This window comes from Schistocerca americana, chromosome 11, assembly GCF_021461395.2.
Source record: "Schistocerca americana isolate TAMUIC-IGC-003095 chromosome 11, iqSchAmer2.1, whole genome shotgun sequence".
Classification (NCBI taxonomy): domain Eukaryota; kingdom Metazoa; phylum Arthropoda; class Insecta; order Orthoptera; family Acrididae; genus Schistocerca; species Schistocerca americana.
Window position 1 is genome coordinate 30881912 of NC_060129.1, and position 18838 is coordinate 30900749.

An 18838-nucleotide genomic window follows, 5' to 3' on the forward strand; every position below is an offset into this window, starting at 1 on the left:
TAAGAGGCGAGACAGGCTCAGACAGTACGCAGCGAGAGGTGTATGCCAACCAGGGGGAGATACAATCACTATTACAGCTTAAATAGGCGCAATCAGAAATAAGTTGGAAACATAGGGAAGAACTAGCACAGTTGCAATTAGCATGCAGTAGCGAAGGTGACACACCACCAGGTAGATTGCAGAGGAAGAGTGAGATAAATTCAAAAAACGAAAATAGGCAGAAAGAGGAAGACGAATTCAGAGAGTCAGAAGAACGGTTGTGTCGGATAAAACATGTGGAAAACCCAACTGGGTATAGTCCAAGGGTGTCTCAATTTCAAGATTCATCACCTTCATCGTGGGGACTGCTCCTCAAAATGAAGATTGTGTGTAGCCATTTGAGGGACGAGGCTAGAGCGAAAATCCAGGAAGTTATTAAAGACTGTAGTAGCTACAAGATATTTTGTGACAAGTTATTAAATGAATTCTGGTCGAAAAGTAAGCAGGACCAGGTTAAGCAAAGCATATTGATGATGCCAAATTGCAACGAAGGTGGTATAATAGATCCAGTGGTGTGCTATCAGGAAATGCTGAGACAAAATAGATATTTGGATGTGCCATACAAACCTGGGGAGTTCATTAGGATCTGTATAACGAAGTTGCCAGTGAGATTGGGCAGAGATATAGTGATAGCAGGCAGAGGCTTAGACAATTCCGCGTCATTTCAGCACTAGTTACAGGAACTGGGTAATGAGAGCAACATTGTGAACGGAGACGCGACTCATAGGTCAGACAGAGTCGAGGATAGGAACGGCAGAAACCATCATAATGACAGGAGAGCATGGAATCCTGGCATTTCATTCTTGTCATAATGGATTGAAGGATAGGAGAAACTAATCCAACATATCAGCCCTTAGCATCTTGCCTTAAAACACATGCCGCTTGCACTGCAAATTGCCTATGTAGGAGACATACTCTACTGATATGTAGGAATGCAAATACTATACTTCTGATCATAGAATAAAACACCAGTAATGGAATCTGTTAGGCTGGTCTCTCAGAGCAAAATTTGCAAATTTTATTATAAGCACTAAAGTAAAAGGACTGTTTCCTCAAAACAAACCAGTTGCTAAAAAAAATGTTATGTAATAATGCCAATGAGTCCAGTTTACTTAGTGCGATTTGACTATTGCAGGTACTTAAAACGTAATGAAGAAAATCAACATTGTGGTCTGTATGGAATAGGGTACGTTTATACTGCTGTTACAGGTAACATCAGCAGTGTGATCGAAGTTTTTAGATTAACTGCTATCTGATATATAGTATGTCATTGTCGTGGTGACAGTTATAATGAGGTGCTGCGTATGGTTGTTTAGGATCTGGTGTTAGGGAAAGAGGCCACTAGCACCAACGTTTCTAACACTTGGGCTGTCCCATCTCTCCCAGCTTGTATACTCTCTGCACACATTTAATTTTCATGTAAGCACAGATTCCTAACTATCATATTCTTTGCTGTTTATAGTGAACCATTCAGAGTGAGGCGGATTGTCCAGGAAAATGCTGTACTGATTGAGACGATCAAGGGAAAACAATCGCGTGGGCTTCATCACATTTCTAACATCAAATTATGGAAAAGTTAAGGATAGATCGAAAGTAGGCAATTTATGGTAGATAGTCAGTGTATTTATTTGTGGTGCATAACGTTGTGCAGGGTCAAATCGAACATAAGAATTTTCAGGTGGGATGTCAGGAAGTATGACGGAATAGACTGGTCGAATGAGTCATGAACAGGAGTCGACAGAGTGGTGTACGTACGTATTTTTTGTCATATGTGTGGTGTCACCGCCAGACACCACACTTGCTAGGTGGTAGCCTTTAAATCGGCCGCGGTCCGTTAGTATACGTCGGACCCGCGTGTCGACACTGTCAGTGATTGCAGACCGAGCGCCGCCACACGGCAGGTCTAGAGAGACGTTCTAGCACTCGCCCCAATTGTACAGCAGACTTTGCTAGCGATGCTACACTGACAAATATGCTCTCATTTGCCAAGACGATAGTTAGCATAGCCTTCAGCTACGTCATTTGCTACGACCTAGCACGGCGCCATTGCCAGTTAATATTGACCTTATAAAACATGTATCGTCAAGAGCGATGTACACCACTTATGGATTAAAGTTAAGTATTACATCAACTACATACTTTATTTGCTACTATTAATTCCCTTAACTGTTCCAGACCTCGCGCCAGCCTGCGTGAGCTTAAGCGCATGCCTTTCGGCTTCCTCTCATAGTGACTTGGCTATCTTGCCAAGTCACAACAATATGAATAAGGATCAAGCAGAAACGACGTGATGATTAATGAGTGGATAAAGATGGTAGATAGAGAAGCGACGTAATAAATAGTAGTTGATAAAGGTGATATTTAAGGAGAGAAGCGACGTGAAGCAGTGTGATTAATAAAGAGAGATTCGACGTGATGAAACAGTGGTGAATAAAGGTGAGTAGAATTAATAATGTGGAGATGTCTTAGATGTATGTTACAGAGAGGCCTGTGTATGCTGCAATCGAGATTGATGCCAATGGCGAAGGAAGGCCAGGAAATGATGGAGTAATGGACGGACGGAGAGCCGAAATACGAATGAAGAGAGGAGGACAACCGCACAACGTCAAAGGACAAAGGGATTATGAGATCCAGATGGTGAACGTTGTGGAATACTGACGTAAGATGTAATATAAGTGTAAACCTAATTCTTACCATAACATTTGCAACATAAAAAAAGTAATTTTTGTTGTTGTTGAAGCCTGGTGCCAGTATAACTATTCAAAACAGTATCAAGAATGTGTACAGTTATTTTGCAGGATGAATAATTTGTGTATTTTTTGTTCTTAGATGAAATGTCGCAATTCTAAGTTGATATTTAGCAGGAAGAATAATCGGTTAAGTAAATGCAGAGGTAAGCCGATAGAGAGAGGTGCCAGAGTGAAAGGACGAATTCGGAGACTGGAATACTATCTCCGAAACAGCTTCATGTGTTACGTGGTTGAGTATAAGGGAGCAAAGGTATGGTATGTTGTCGTGAGTGTGGTGGTGTTAAGGTTAGCTGACTTCTAGATCTATTCTGTTAGCGTATTAATGGATTGAATGAGAAGGAAAAGGTGATCTCTGGTGAGTGAGAGTCATAGAATAGTGTGATCAATGCGCACACTCCTGTAAAGGGGATGCTACCGATCCATAACTAAAACATTATTGTGTTATTGTTTGATTTGGATGAACCTCGATGGCAGGTCAGGATCTGACATGTGGATGGTACATACATAACCTAGAAATGTTGTTATATATAATAAAAAGGTAAAATATATAAAGAGATACTAATTTCAGTCTGTCACAAGCACAAAGGTGCATTGTACGTTGTAGATTTAGAGTCATCAGTTTCTAAAATGTTTATTGTGTTAGGATGTTAAAGTAGTTTATTAATTTCAGTCTGTCACAAGCACAAAGGTTCATTGTATATTGTAGTTTTAGAATCAACAGTTTCTAACATTTTCACTGGGATAGGATGTTAGAGTAGTCTACTATTTGATATTGTAATTTTGAGCTGTATAGATTGTTTCTTATTCCTTTTTTTTTTTTTTTTTGACACGTTCATGTTTTGTATCAGGGACGACAGGTACAATCAATAGCACAAGTGTGGGCTGCGTATAGAATAGAGATAAATGTTGATGTTGTATGTGTAGAAAACTAGGGTGTATGATTTTATGTTTTTTTAGAACAAAGATTCTTTTATTACCAATGTATCTAATAGATCATACATGTAATCAATGAGTATTTAAATACTGTAAGAATATCCTTTTGTCTGTAATGTTGCGAGATGTACGGAAGGGTCTGACTGATTGGGTGTCGTAGCGCTGAGGGGCTACACAGAACGCGCCCGTACCACATAAGCCAAGCAGACGTCGGCATGGGAGAGACAACAGAGCCGGTGCGCTCCCCACTCCACTGCCGGTTGAGGTACACTGCACGCGCCCACTACAGCAGGTCAACGGCCTGGGGCGACACGCACGTACCACTGGCCATTCATAAGTTCCGCCACCCTTACGACTGGGGAAGGTATCCCGCGGAGGCAACAGCGGGTGGTCTCTTCTGCTCAACGGCTCGCGTGGCGGCGCCACGGCAGAATGAAAGACATGCGGCAGAGTCCGGCGGGCATTTTTTACCAGCACCTATTAACTAGTACTGGACTGTGGAACCGTGAAACAGATGACTGCTCGTATGTCTCCATAAGGTGGAAAGTGAAGGACTGGTGTTCCCACATTGTGAGTGGTGGAAAAGATTTTGTCTTTAGCAGACAGGACGATTGTTTTGTTTTGTCTTGACCACTGAACGGTGGGATCCATAAACTTTTGGCAGTGACTTGTTAAGTGTGCTTTGTGAATTGCATGTGGGACGCTTGGTATACCTAAAGAGGACAGTTGTCATTTGGTGACTAATTATTGTATGAATGCAAGAAACTAAAGTGGGACATTGACATTTGCATTTGTAGTAGGATACATTTCTTTAATTGGTGCGGGAATAAGTGCTGTTTATTGGAACTTACGACTTTTAAGTACACCATGAACTGAAAGGACAGAACCTTGGGTAATAGTAGTTGTAGGGCCATTTCTGGACGACCAGAGTCGTGTGGATGGTACTCTGCGAGTGACTATGACATTTGTGTTTAATGTGAGATACAGTTTACTGTTCAGTGCGTGTTCAAAATGTCGATTTGAGTGACCTAAAGACTTTCGTCTGGGTAACCATGGGAGAGCTTTGACACCGAGACAGTGTTTCTAGATAAACTATCAGCAAATTTTGACCCCAAGAAGATCACAGAATGAAATGTTTCTGTGTGACTCGCAAGATAGGAAACAATGTATTTGTATTTGTAATTGTCTAAACTTTTTTTATATGTTTCATTCCTGAAGGGACAGCAAGTGTAATTGTAATTCATTAACATTTGTGTTTAGAATAGTTAGTGTTTTTTTTTGTTTGTTCTGGGTTATCAAGTTCACGTAGCATGTTTATTAGAATATTTGGTACAATGATGCTTTAATTATTAGCCAGTGGCGTAATACTAACATAGCGGCTCTTGTTGCATTGGTCAGTAAGGTTGTCACAGGGGACAAGAGTTTACATTGCACAACAAATATCGGAATTAACTGATGCATTTTGATGTCGTGGACAGTAATAATCTTGTTGGTGTGTTGACTGAAGCCACTTATTTGCATTATCACAGTGGTGATATTTCACATTAAAGTGTAACGAAGGCTAGTCGAAATGCAAGTTCTTGTCGTCTAAATGTGTAACAACAGAGAAATGAGCAGTAGAGTAGGATACGAGAGCTACTGGTGGATTCAAGCACTTATTGCTAACTATTTATTGCGTGTATTGATCAAAGTTGATGGACTGACTAGCTCAGCAGCAGGTATTTGTACTAGTGGACAAGGATAAGGTTAAACTCATAGTCGAATAGTGGTGGCAATTGCTTAAGTGATGATGTTAATGAGGTATGACATGATGTCTTAGATGAACTATATTACGTAACCAGTATGTAACTTGTGGTATATATCATTTTTTTCTCAGTTTAATTTCTCTGTAGGTTTAATGTACATTTTAGAGCAATGGTATGGAGCCTGATATTCTACATGTAACTAGTGTACGCAATTTTTTTCTTTGTTGAATTTGTTTTGTATTTAGACATTGCCGTGTAAAAGATTATTACAACGCAATTTATGAATGTCAGATTACTTGTTCTGTGTTTGGACGGTGAGCTATTTAAAATTTTATGAGTACAATTAGTATTTTTTTATTTGTTTTAAAATTATTGAAGTTTGGATTACTCCTAAAAATAACGTAGATCCCGGTAACTAAGCAAATTTTTATCTCACCATTATTTTTTATTTGTATGATGTAATGTTTTATTAGTCATTTGGATTGATGTAAATTTGTATTTGGACGTTACTCCGGATTGTGGAGAGTACAATAATGCAACAGCTGTGTCAATGATTTGGTAAAGTAACAGCATTTGGTCGTCTATTTGAGGTCACCAGGGGCTAAGGTCTCCTCCTGGTTATTTTGATGACTTGCTACGTTTGTTCTAATACAGCTTTCTTACAAAAATGTTCGGAACTACCGTCGCATTCCAAGGATAGTACCGTGCCATTTTTTTCTGCATGGGTAGCCGGTGGTGAAAGGGTACAGTACTGCCCGACATTGAAAATAGGTACAACATACTTCATTATTTTTGCAGAACGACATTTTTTTCTAATAATAACTCAATTTCAATTAATACAGCGAAGCCGGATACCAGTGTGGGAAAGAATGACAATTTATTTATTTAATTGATCACATGTGCACTCCCAGAAAATAAATCCCTACAACCAGTTTGGTGAGATCTGTGAAATGAATGAATGTATGGTCGTCTGCTAACCGCAGATAGTGAATGTGAATATATGATCATCTTTGAGATGATCCTTTGGCCACCTTTGCTGGGACCAAAGAGATGAAATTTACCTGAGCTTTGAGCGCCTGAAATGTGGCTGACCAATACGGTAGCAAGGTGCTCCCCCACTTCAGCAGAGGTGGAGAGAACATGAACGGCCATGTTTCAGCACTCTGCCGCTGGATCTTGTGCTGTTAAGACCTGTCTTGGTTGTGCTCCTTAAAGACAAAAGAGTGGAGACATGGTATGCATGTGGAATATTTAAGAGTAGTTTGAAATAATAATTTCTCTATTTCAGGAACTTTTGTGGGGAGAATTAAATGTCAGACAGGTAATATTAATGGGATCGTAGTAATCTTCGGAAGTGACCAATGGTCACAATGAAACCACGTGTAGCAATAAGTTGAAATACTTCCGTGTGCTAAGTTAAGCTGAATTACTAGCATGTGTACTATAAGTTGAAATATTTAAGAAATAGCGTGTGCAGGACTTGAAATTAGAGGCGAGTACTTCCATGTGGTGAGTACTGTGTGAGTCTCAATCTGTGCATGAGACAAAGGATAAAGAGAAGTACTCGTCCATGGTATCAGTTGAGGACTCGTGTGTGTGATGAATATGTTCTTAATATTACTTTGCGAGATATGTTTCCGTGTGACGCTTGATTCAAACTATAATACTCAGAGAGAAACAAGGTGAGTCAGCCGTCTATCCAGCAACGCCACTTGGCTTGCATTGCACAGGAAGACGTGCATATATCTCCTGAGTTCATAGTAGGAAAGTAGAATTACGAAGTGGGGCAGTGTCGTGTGAAACTGGGATAAACATTAATGGAAGTGGGAAAGCTGAAAGTGATAATGTTGTGACTATTCCGTGTGTTGTATTTCATGTTGTAGTGTGGTGTATGTCATGTAATTTAAGTATGTGTGGTTTGCATGGGAGAGTAGCAAGGTAGTTTCAGAGGTAGTGGGTTATGCGTGTTCCTTTTGTACTGCTCGGTCTGGAGGAAAGTTTCGTGATGATGATTGTGAGAGTCGAAGTGTGAGAAATAATAAAAGATCCACCATCCTATCCAGAAAGTGCACTGTAGCGTTAAATAATTACAAGACCATAAGATAGAGATTCACCAATGTAAAGCCATTCCCACTGGGCGGAATTTCTCATGTGTTATTGTTGTAGGTTATAGAATTTCTGCGTTTAGGTTATAGAATTTATCGGAATAAATACGGTAGTAAAAAGAAAAAGATTGGTGGTCTTTTCCTTCGAATTGTATGTTGTCATGATGTCCCGAATTTATAATGTGTGCGCCACTCATATTCAGCGCGATGGCCACGTGTTGGTAAAAGCCGTTAAATAAAAAAGAAAGAAAATGTGGTATTGCCAGTGCGTAGTGAACAGTCAGAGTTCTGTAAATTACTGATAGTCAGATGTGCGTTTCCGTTGCGTATTATTCATACAGGAGGATAATTTGTAGCTTAATTGTGAGTACGAGAGTTCATGTTACTCGACAAAATAAGAATGAATCCACTCGCTTGGCAGACCACTCATCTTGCAGGCCTGACTGCTTGATGCCACAGTATGAGCAAGGCATGTGGGTGCCTCTCACTTTTGAAGTAATGATGGTACTGGTATCACACTCTGAAGCGCCAAAGGGACATGTAAGTGGGGGGGGGGGGGGGGCATATTCAAATAAAGAGACATGTAAACAGACAGAATACACCACTGCAGTTGGCAACGCCTATACAGGGTGTAACAAAAAGGTACGCCCAAACTTTCAGGAAGCATTCCTCACACACAAAGAAAGAAAGTATGTTATGTGGACATGTGTCCGGAAACACTTACTTTCCATGTTAGAGCTCATTTTATTACTTCTCTTCAAATCACATTAATCATGGAATGGAAACACACAGCAACAGAACGTACCAGCGTGACTTCAAACACTTTCTTACAGGAAATGTTCAAAATGTCCTCCGTTAGCGAGGATACATGCATCCACCCTCCGTTGCATGGAATCCCTGATGCACTGATGCAGCCCTGGAGAATGGAGTATTGTATCACAGCCATCGACAATACGAGCACAAAGAGTCTCTAAATTTGATACTTGGGTTGCGTAGACAAGAGCTTTCAAATGCCCCCATAAATGAAAGTCAAGAGGGTTGAGGTCAGGAGAGCGTGGAGGCCATGGACTTGGTCCACCTCTACCAATCCTTCGGTCATCGAATCTGTTGTTGAGAAGCGTATGAACACTTCGACTGTAATGTGCAGGAGCTCCATCGTGCATGAACCACATGTTGTGTCGTACTTGTAAAGGCACATGTTCTAGCAGCGCAGGTAGAGTATCCCGTATGAAATCATGATAACGTGCTCCATTGGGCGTAGGTGGAGGAACATGTGGCCCAATCAAGACATCAACAATGTCTCCCCAAAGGTTCACAGAAAATCTGTGTTGATGACGTGATTGCACAACTGCGTGCGAATTATAGTCAGCCCACACATGTTGATTGTGAAAATTTACAATTTGATCACGTTGGAGTACATACTGACGAAACAAAAATTAGCTCTAACATGGAAATTAAGCGTTTCCGGACACATGTCCACATAACATCTTTTCTTTATTTGTGTTTGAGGAATGTTTCCTGAAAGTTTGGCCGTACCTTTGTGTAACACCCTGTATAATCACAACAAGTATACGGCGCAGTTGTTAGATCGGTTATTGCTGCTACAATGGCAGGTTATCAAGATTTAAGTGAGTTTGAATTTGGCGTTGCAAACAGCGCACGAGCGATGGGATGCAGCATCTCCGAGGCGGCAATAAAGTGGCGATTTTCCTGTAGAATCATTTCGCGAGTGTACCGTGAATGTCAGGAATATGATAAAGCATCAAATCTCCGACATCGCTTTGGCCAGAAAAATATGCTGCAAGAACAGGACCAGAAACGACTGAAGAGAATCGTTGAACGTGACAGAAGTGCAATCCTTCCGCAAATTGCTGCAGATTTCATTGCTGGGGCATCAACAAGTGTCAGCGAGCGAAAAATTCAATGAAACACCATTGATATGGGTTTTCGGAATGAAAAGCCCACTCATGTGCCCTTGACGACTGCACTATGCAAAGCTTTACGCCTCACCAGGGCCTAGTAACACCGACATAAAAATGTTTATGGCTGCAAAGTAGTTGCCTGGTCAGACGAGTCTCGTTTCAAATTGTATCAAGTGGATGGATGTGTACAGGTATGGAAACAACCTCATGAATCCATGGATCCTGAATGTCAAGCTGGTGGAGGTCTGTAATGGTGTGGGGCATGTGCAGTTGGAGTGATATGGGTCCCTTGGTACATCTACATGCGACTGGTGACAGGTGATATGTGCGTAAATATCCTGACTGAACACTTGCATCCATACATGTCCTTTGCCCATTCCGACAGACTTGGGAAATTCGAGCAGGGCAATGCAACACCCCACACGTCCAGAATTGTTACACAATGTCTCCAGGAACACTCTTCTGAGTTTAAATACTTCTGCTGGCCACCAAACTCCCCAGAGATGAACATTATTGAGCAAATCTGGGGGGCATGCCTTGCAACATGCTGTTCAGAAGAGATCTCCACCCCCCCCCCCATAGTCTTACGGATATATGGACGGCCCTGGAGGATTCTTGGTGTCAGTTCCCTCCAGCACTACTTCAGACATTAGTCGAGTCCATGCCACGTAATGTTGCGACACTTCTGTGTGTTTCCAGGGTCCCTGCACGATATTAGGCAGGTGTACGAGTTTCTTTGGCTCTTCAGTGTAGTTCTCAGAGCATGTAGATCATACAGATGGTTCTCATTTCTCCGCAGAAGAATGAGCTTTGATTATGAAGTGACATGAACACAAAGGCATGAGAAAGGTAAATTAGCAGTGGTCAGGTCATATTAGGATAAATTTGTTACAGACTGTGAGGAAAGCAACAATTTAGGTGAGTTTGCAATCATATACGATATGCTGACAGCTTTTAGAGAAAGATTACACAGGCCAACGATGGAAAAACGTTTTTGCTGTAAATACCTAATTCTTATGTCTTTTAGGGTGGGAAATCCAAATATGATAATTAAAAATTGATAATTAAAAATCTGTAACAGCTACCATTTCTTCACGTTTTACAGTTAAATTTATTAAATTAAGCGACTTCTTAAAGAATTTAACAGCTTTTATATAGGTCAAATTATTTTAAAAGCAGGTGTGATGAATGTAGATGATGGTAGCAGTGCTGAAAAACCTTTGCTGGCAAGAAAAGGTCGTTTCTATTTTTGTGATAACAGATGGTGCTTTGTATACTGTCAACCTAACCTCACTTTCCCGTTTCCTGTACATGTGCTCAGTGCAATGTCTAATAGTGGCTGTAAAAACTCTGCTGACAGTTTTTGTTACATCTGTGGTGCATTGTGATTAACAAACATCAAAGCAACATTACAGACTTTGTGAAAAAGGTTTATCTACCATACTTTGGATCTAAACTTGGTTATCAACATTAATCTTGGGCGCTGCATAAGGTATGTTATGTGAGTTAACGATCTGAGAAAATGGTCCTAATGATATGGAGGGAGGCAAGATATCATTCCGATGATTGCTACTTTTGCAGTGTTGATATTACTGGTCATAATTAGAAAAACAAGAAGGTAATAAGCTACCCTAACCTTCTGTCCACCATCCGACCTGTAGGGCATGGTGTAGAATTGCTTGTTCCTGAACTACCAGATGATTTAAATTCTATCCAACAGAAATATTTTCTGATGTGCAATCTGATTTACATGAACCAAATATTCATGAATTCCATTGTAATACAGAAAGTCTAGAGCCCAAATTGTTTACTCAGACTGAACTTAACGATTTGGTTAAGCTACATTGCTTGGCTCGAGATTAAAATAAAACTTATTAGCAGTTGGAAGCAGCATATATACGTATAGAAAGAGAGAGAGGAGCAATTTTCCAAGCCTTTTCAAACAAGAAGGTGATTTAGTGTACTGCCCAGACATTCCCAATCTTATGAATGAGTTTGGTATTGAATACAAAAAGGACGACTGGAGGCTGTTTATTGATTCATCCAAAACTAGTTTAAAGGCTGTTTTATTACAAAATGGTAACATGTATGAATCTATACCTGTTGGACATTCTGTACAAATGAAATAAATCTATGAAAACCTAGAAATAGTGTTAAATGAAATAGGCTGTTCTGCTCATGGTTGGATGATATGTGGCGATCTAAAAGTAACATGCATGGTCCTTGGTTGGCAAGGTGGCTTTACCAAATTTCCATGATTCTTATGTGAATGGGACAGTAGTGCTAGGGATCAACACTGGCGCAGAAAGACCTGCCCTCTGTGGAAGTCTTTAAAACCTGCTGAGAAGAACATTCTATGCAGAAACCTTGTAGATCTAATTAAACGTACTCTTACCACCTCTACATATAAAGTTAGTCCTAATGAAACAGTTTGTAAAGACTTTGCCTAAAGATGGACCATGTTTTCAGTATCTCTGCCAAACGTTTCCAAACCGTTCAGAAGCTAAACTAAAAGAAAGCATCGTTGTCAGACCTGACATTAGAAAATTGATGTTTGATGTTAACTTTGAATCCACAATGACCTTAAATGAGAAGGAATGACGGTTATCATTCAAGCAAGTCGTTACAAAGTTCTTAGGACATGAAAAAGAATACGTTTCTATTAAAGCTACAATGTTAAAGAAGTTTAAAACTTTAGGATGTTCAATGAGACTTAAAGTTCACTTTTTGAACAGTCACCTTGAATACTTCCCCCACAATGTGGGAGATGTTAGTGAGGAGCATGGAGAGCGATTTCATCAGGACATAAAAGTGACGAAAAAACGCTACCAAGGCCGCTGGAACACCAACATGATGGGGGACCACTGTTGGTCACTTCATCGAGAAGTTCAGCAAGAACCTCATCATAGAAAAAGCTACTCAAGAAGCTTCAAGGAAAAAGAGAAAGAAAATACAAACCTATTCCAGCTGACAAGTGAAAACTCTTAACACATATCATTGTTTTAAGTAAAAACAACTGTTAATACAAACCATGCCTATTTTGTAACAAAGCATTTCATTAATGTCCCCATTTACCATATAGCATGGGATTTTTATACTCTATAATAAAAAGCATAATGTTCGAAAACCATGGACGATAGAAAAAAACCTGGGCTAGATTTGGATTCAGCTCATAAAAATCTATAAAGATCATCTACCAAAGTAAAAAAATTTTTTTCAAAAAACATTTTTCGTTGGCCCATGTTATTGTTCATTCAGTACATAACAAACAAACCAGCCATTTATGGCTTGAAATTCTTTGCTATTTACGAGGCCACATCATTCTACAAATCATCAGTTGGTGGAACACAATCAGATACCCTTACAAGGTGTCAAATAAAGTATATAACATTATGCTTTGACTGGCAGAAACTGTGGATGGATCCAAATGGAATATTACTTTTGGTAACTGGTGTACTAGTTTTCCAATAGGAGTCCCACTTTTGCAGAAACACATCACTTACATTGACACTTTGAAAATAAAAATGCTCAAACATTGTTGCAGTCCAATGTAGGAAGCCCAAGAAAACCAAGAAGGATATTTTTGAAACAGTTGTCTCAACAACTTAGAGGAAGCTCATTAGTTACAGCATTGCACATTTTTACCTTTGCAAACGATCCCAAAATGTTTTTGGCACCTTATAAATAGGAGTAAAATTGACAACTGGAAGAGCCTGCTAACACAAGGAAGAGTCGCTGCTTTATGTATGCAGGAAAAAGGAATGTTGTTACCAGATTTTGTTGTAGTCAGTCTAAGATGTTTATGTGCAAAAATCATTCTCCCATTGTCTGTGGAAATTGTACATGTGGCACTTTGAATGAAGTGGTGGAACAGGAAGAGTAAATTTTTGTGTATAAGTAACAACACGACTAATAAATAACCTGAGTATGATGCAATTAGTGGTGTAGAAGCAATATACACTGTAAAATACATGTCGACCAAATGTGATGTGAGATTATTGTGTGCGTTAGAAATTTGTGGTTAAATAAAAGAGTAGGATACTTCTGAGATTTGGTAACTACCTATGAAGAAGAAATAAAATTCAAACATTGAAATATATATTTATTTATGTAAAAAGCAAAGTAAAGTTTTTTCTCAATACCAAACATATTGAGGCACTATTTTTCGTGCCTCTAAAGAACATGAAGGCTGGTTGGCGACTACTAATGTTACAAAACTGACGTGACAGCTGGAGCGTTAAAATGGTTGCTCAACTAACGTTTTTCAGATCTTTCCCTAATGAGGAAGAATACTTACATTACTTATGTTACTATCCATATTGTACCTATTGCTGAGTTGTTAGTGGAGTAGTACATGCACTACACAGTGATGGGTGCAAACAACAGATGCCGGATTAATACATTACTCAAAAATAATGTTAAGTCATGACATGATGCTTTGTTTGTTTTCCTCCTGATTTTTGTTGCCTTGTAAACTTCACGTGAGTATCCCTACGAGCTGCTGCTGATTGTTATGTCTAGCAAGGTCCAGTGGTGTGTTCCCACTGTTATCTCTTGCGCTCCTGTCAGATCCCGCCTCCAGCAGCACAGCTGCCACTTCTGTGTGACCATAGCATGCCGCAAAGTGCAGTGGCGTCCACCCACAGTCACCCTTGGCGTTGGGGTCTGCAGAACAAGCCACCAGCAGCCGCACCACAGCCGTGTGGCCTTTCCATGCAGCTAAGTGCAGAGGAGTGCTCTGCTTCCTGTTCCTGTCTTCCAGGCCTGCTCCACACTCCACCAGATACTTCACTGCATCTACGTGTCCCTCCCTCGCTGCACAATGCAGGGCGGTCCCCATGTACTTGTCCCTCACTCCTAAGTCAGCACCTGCGGCGAGCAGAGTCCGTATCTCCTCCACTGCCCCCTCCTCAGCTGCCTGGATCAGCCTCCTGTCTTTCTCCTCGACCGAAAGACTCCTGTACAGAACATTGAAGTTCTTACACTCTACTGTAAACACATAAATCAAATGAAGGTAATTGTCATAGCAATGAAACTGTATGAATACGCATCTGTCCAGTGAAAAATTAAAAAAGTAGCAGCATCCCATCTGCGATGTGGAATAGTCTGAAAGTCAATGTAAAAGATATGTATGTATATCAGTATGCTCTCATCAAAGTTTTCATTCACGTACCATTACTACAATTCAACTCATGAGTGAGTCATCGCATTTTGCAATAATTCATTCTAGACACAAAGTTCCTTTGAAATCAGGATGTTACTGTTAACCACTTGTTGACCTCTGTAGAAACATATACTTAATACAGCTAACACTGGATCTCTGAACAGCAATATCTTCTGACACTTTAAAGGGAAAACACAAAACTAATCAAATCTACCGAGCGAGGTGGCGCAGTGGTTAGACACTGGACTCTCATTCGGAAGGACGACGGTTCAATCCCGTGTCTGGCCATCCTGATTTAGGTTTTCCGTGATTTCCCTAAATCACTCCAGGCAAATGTCGGGATGGTTCCTCTGAAAGGGCATGGCCGACTTCCTTCCCCATCCTTCCCTAATCCGATGAGGCCGATGACCACACTGTCTGGTCTCCTTCCCCAAACCAACCAACCAACCTAATCAAATCTCTAGGAATTTGATGGCAATGTCCTCAAATGGCAGCATAAAATTTCAGTCCAGTTAGTAAAATTCTGGGCATGCCATCACCAATTAGAGAAAATTACAGCTTTGCAGAAAACAGTTTGTTGACATATTACAGATATAACAATGATATTAAGTCCATTAGACACACACACACACACACACACACACACACACACACACACACACACACACACACACACTAACACTATTTGAAATAGATTATTGTGGCGGCCATGTCTAAATATTACATCAGAAAGACCTATAGCCTCACAGTAAATTAACAATTCAAGCACTTGTGTACATATTATATGTATTCCTATAACCCAATCTTAGCTTCCTGAACACACTGTACAATACATGCAGCTCATGTAAGAACTAAGAAATAGCACCAAAGTGTAGCACACATTCTGAGACACCGACAAACAGAGAGGAGAGGGAAATGTGTGGCCCGCACAAAGTTGCCGTGTTACTGTTGTGTGGGCTGGTCTGATGTCTTGTGGGTACACAAGGAATAAACTGCTACAACCTGCTGCCCCTGTGCTTGCAGCACCTTGTGTACTGGATGGCTTGCACACACAACCAGACTGAGAACCATACCATTTTCCTTAGTGCCTGATATATTTCATTTGATGTGCATTAAAAGTTATATTGCTGGCAGTTAATAGAATAATGTGTTACCAAAACTGTTGGCATATTGCGTACACGTACTAAGGAAGTGGAAGCGAATAATGCAACACACTGACCTGTGGTATTGTCCTCTACTGTGGCAGACACATGCCGTGGTAGTGTGAGAGGAGCACCAGTGTGAGAACTCCTCCATCACCATCAGGGAGGACTATGGTGGAGGATACAATCGAAAGTTTGAGTTTTATTCGAATCTGATGTGGCAACCGAGAGCTTTTCAGGCAAAGACTGTCATGAAAAACTTCATAGCCAACGCCAGCCGTTGATTACACTGACTGGTATGTAACACTATTAAGTAAGCGTTTTTTATTTTATTAGGACATGCCGAGTTTTAATATCCACCAATGCAATCACCACTTTTGTTGGCACTTTATGGGATGTTTGTGAAAGCTGGAACTGCTAGACTGTAGAATGCTGAAGTGTGCAGATGTCCGCTTGTCAGCTCTAAGGTGTCGTCTTCGTCGCTGAATGCATAGTGAGAGACGTTGATTTAGGAGTGAGGTAACAGTGGTATACTTCCCTGCACCAAAAAGCTTCGACAGGTAAGCGCTTACAGCATGGTAACACGAGAAATGCAAACTGTAAATATGTTACTGCCCTCGTTGATTGAACATACTAACATGTTCTTGGTGCTGGTATAGATTGACATACTTACTTTTTATCTTCAACTTCTCTTTATCCAGCAGTATGCCATTTATAGCGATCTTATTGCCTCTGGCACCAGCAGCTACAGTGACACGAAACACCTGAAGTATTCTTACTGTAAAGAGGTTATGGTGACCTGTATGTCACGCAAAACAAATTCCAAACACGCTCCTGCCTAACTACAAACTACACACACACACTCATGTCTGTTACTGTAGTGAGCAGCACGTCTTTGTGACCACAGCAAGAACGTCACCTGCTGGGTGCCTTGTTAACATGATCTTTGTTTGGAAACCAGATGCCAACATCTAACAATGTGTTGTACATAGACAATGTAACAAATTAATTACTGCAAATAAATGGAACATGTTACAGATGAAAACAATTTTTGAAGCTATCAAAAATTTGGCTCATTCATGATTTTTTTTAGCTAACTTATCTACTAATAAACACAATTCCATCCAGAGATCCAGTGAACCAGTCATGAGAATACAATGAAAGCTTTGTGAGCTATCAGCCAGTGGCTTTTGTAGCTGTCAACTGATGTATTTGACAGTGTGGACACATGCAAGGAAATTCAATGGCAAACACTGTAAACTTGAAAACACACACACACACACACACACACACACAGAGAGAGAGAGAGAGAGAGAGAGAGAGAGAGAGACAGAGAGACGGAGAGAGAGAGAGAGAGAGAGAGAGAGAGAGCACTGGGTAACACAGATAAGCACATATTCTCATATTTACCTGATTTCTTCTGGTGGTTCAGCAAGCAGGCGACTCACTTCAATCAAATCTTCAGTGTGGCTACGCATCATGTCTGCCCAGCCCTGTGTAGCCATTACTCGGAAGTTGTGGTCTTTTATGAAGGCGACTGAAGCCGGAGTCAGGCTTGGGCAGCAGTGCCTCACTGCCAGGACAGCTGTGGCTGCCACGCTCTCCACAGTCAGCTGCGTGGCCAGCTGCTGCTCACAAGCAGCCTTCAGGGCCGACAAGCCGTACTTATCAGCAGCTGCCAGCATTTGTGGGGTCATGCTGGACAGCTGGGGGGCATGGAGGGTGTACGTGTATGAGAGCAGCTGGCGCAAAACTGGGCCCTCCATATCCGTGATGCTGACTTCACCTGTGCTGGCCTCCAGTGTGTCGTGCTGGAACATGGCCGCAAACACGGAGCTCCTGGCGGCCAGGACTGCCCTGTGTGCCACCAGACGCGTCTGCCCTGCTACCAGAATCACTATGGCGCCGTCACTCTCATCGAGGAGAGCACCCAGATCCACAGCTGCGGTCTCCTGAACTTTCTTGGTGGCCAACATGGTGGTTGGTTCTGAAACATGTCACCACTGAGCAGCTCTTTGTCCTTACAACAGCACCCTCAACATTTGTATATAGTACAGAGACCTGTGTCAAGAAACAGTTCGGAAAAGCTACCCATAACAGATGAATTACAACACGAAGTTATCATTGGTATGTCAAACTACACAGGTGAACAGCTGGAAATCTTCGCCCCAATTTAGAAGATTTTCCACAATGTGTTCTCAGACAGACTGGAGATGTAGCTCCGTAAATTTGTAGCTACTGCACAGTCACCAAAATCGATGTCTAGCAAACTACTAAGAACGTCATAAATAGCTACAGTAAACGATGTATCTTACTAATCGCTCATCGTATTAAGGAATCTGTTTACACTGTTCTTAACAGCTATTTCTGTACGTTGTCTTGCATGACTTGGATCACACAGTCAGTTAACCAATCCGACTGTGACTCGTCAACACACTCGACACATTCCAAGAGGACGACACCCAACCACGAATAGGAAAAAATGTTGAGCCAGTAATATAGAACACATCAGCCGTCCAACTAACATATGTGTTATCGTTCTGGAATTGATCTCCCCTTATCACAGCACTGGAGATAATACTGATAAAAGGATAGTTTTCATTGACATTACTCCTCCATTGTGTAATTATTTTGTTTCAAACATCCAAAGCCTTTCTCTGCTCATGCTCACGTTCAATGCAATTAGTGTCAGCATACACTTTGTGGTGAACTACCCAGTGACTGATATTCCAACATGTAACCTGTATGCCCCACTACTAATTGATCTGGACATTCACTGGCGATTGCTGATAATTGGTTCATGTTCCCCCACTCCGAACTAACGACCAAATACACGGAATTCTTAAACAAAAATTTGAAACCTACTTGAAGAGGAAGTACTTTTTTCATTACTTTAAAACTTTTACGGCGGAATAATTACTATGTATCAGAATCATGTAATAGAAAATGAATATAAGGCCAAGGATAGCAAATCTAATATTCGGTTGCTACTCACCGCAGCTGTATATGAGAAATGCTAAACATAATATCATGATCTC

The 18838-nt window shown here is 40.8% G+C and overlaps 1 protein-coding gene across 1 annotated transcript; it reads right to left on the bottom strand.

Annotated features, from left to right (window-relative positions):
- Nucleotides 1–13971: 13971 nt before the first annotated feature.
- On the bottom strand, nt 13972–17620 carry LOC124553990 (ankyrin repeat domain-containing protein 6-like). Its single transcript, XM_047128014.1, has 2 exons — nt 17211–17620; nt 13972–14452 (listed from the first exon to the last, which is right to left on the bottom strand). The coding sequence occupies exons 1-2, from the start codon at nt 17618–17620 to the stop codon at nt 13972–13974; spliced, it is 891 nt and encodes a 296-aa protein (XP_046983970.1).
- Between the last annotated feature and the right edge of the window lie 1218 nt (nt 17621–18838).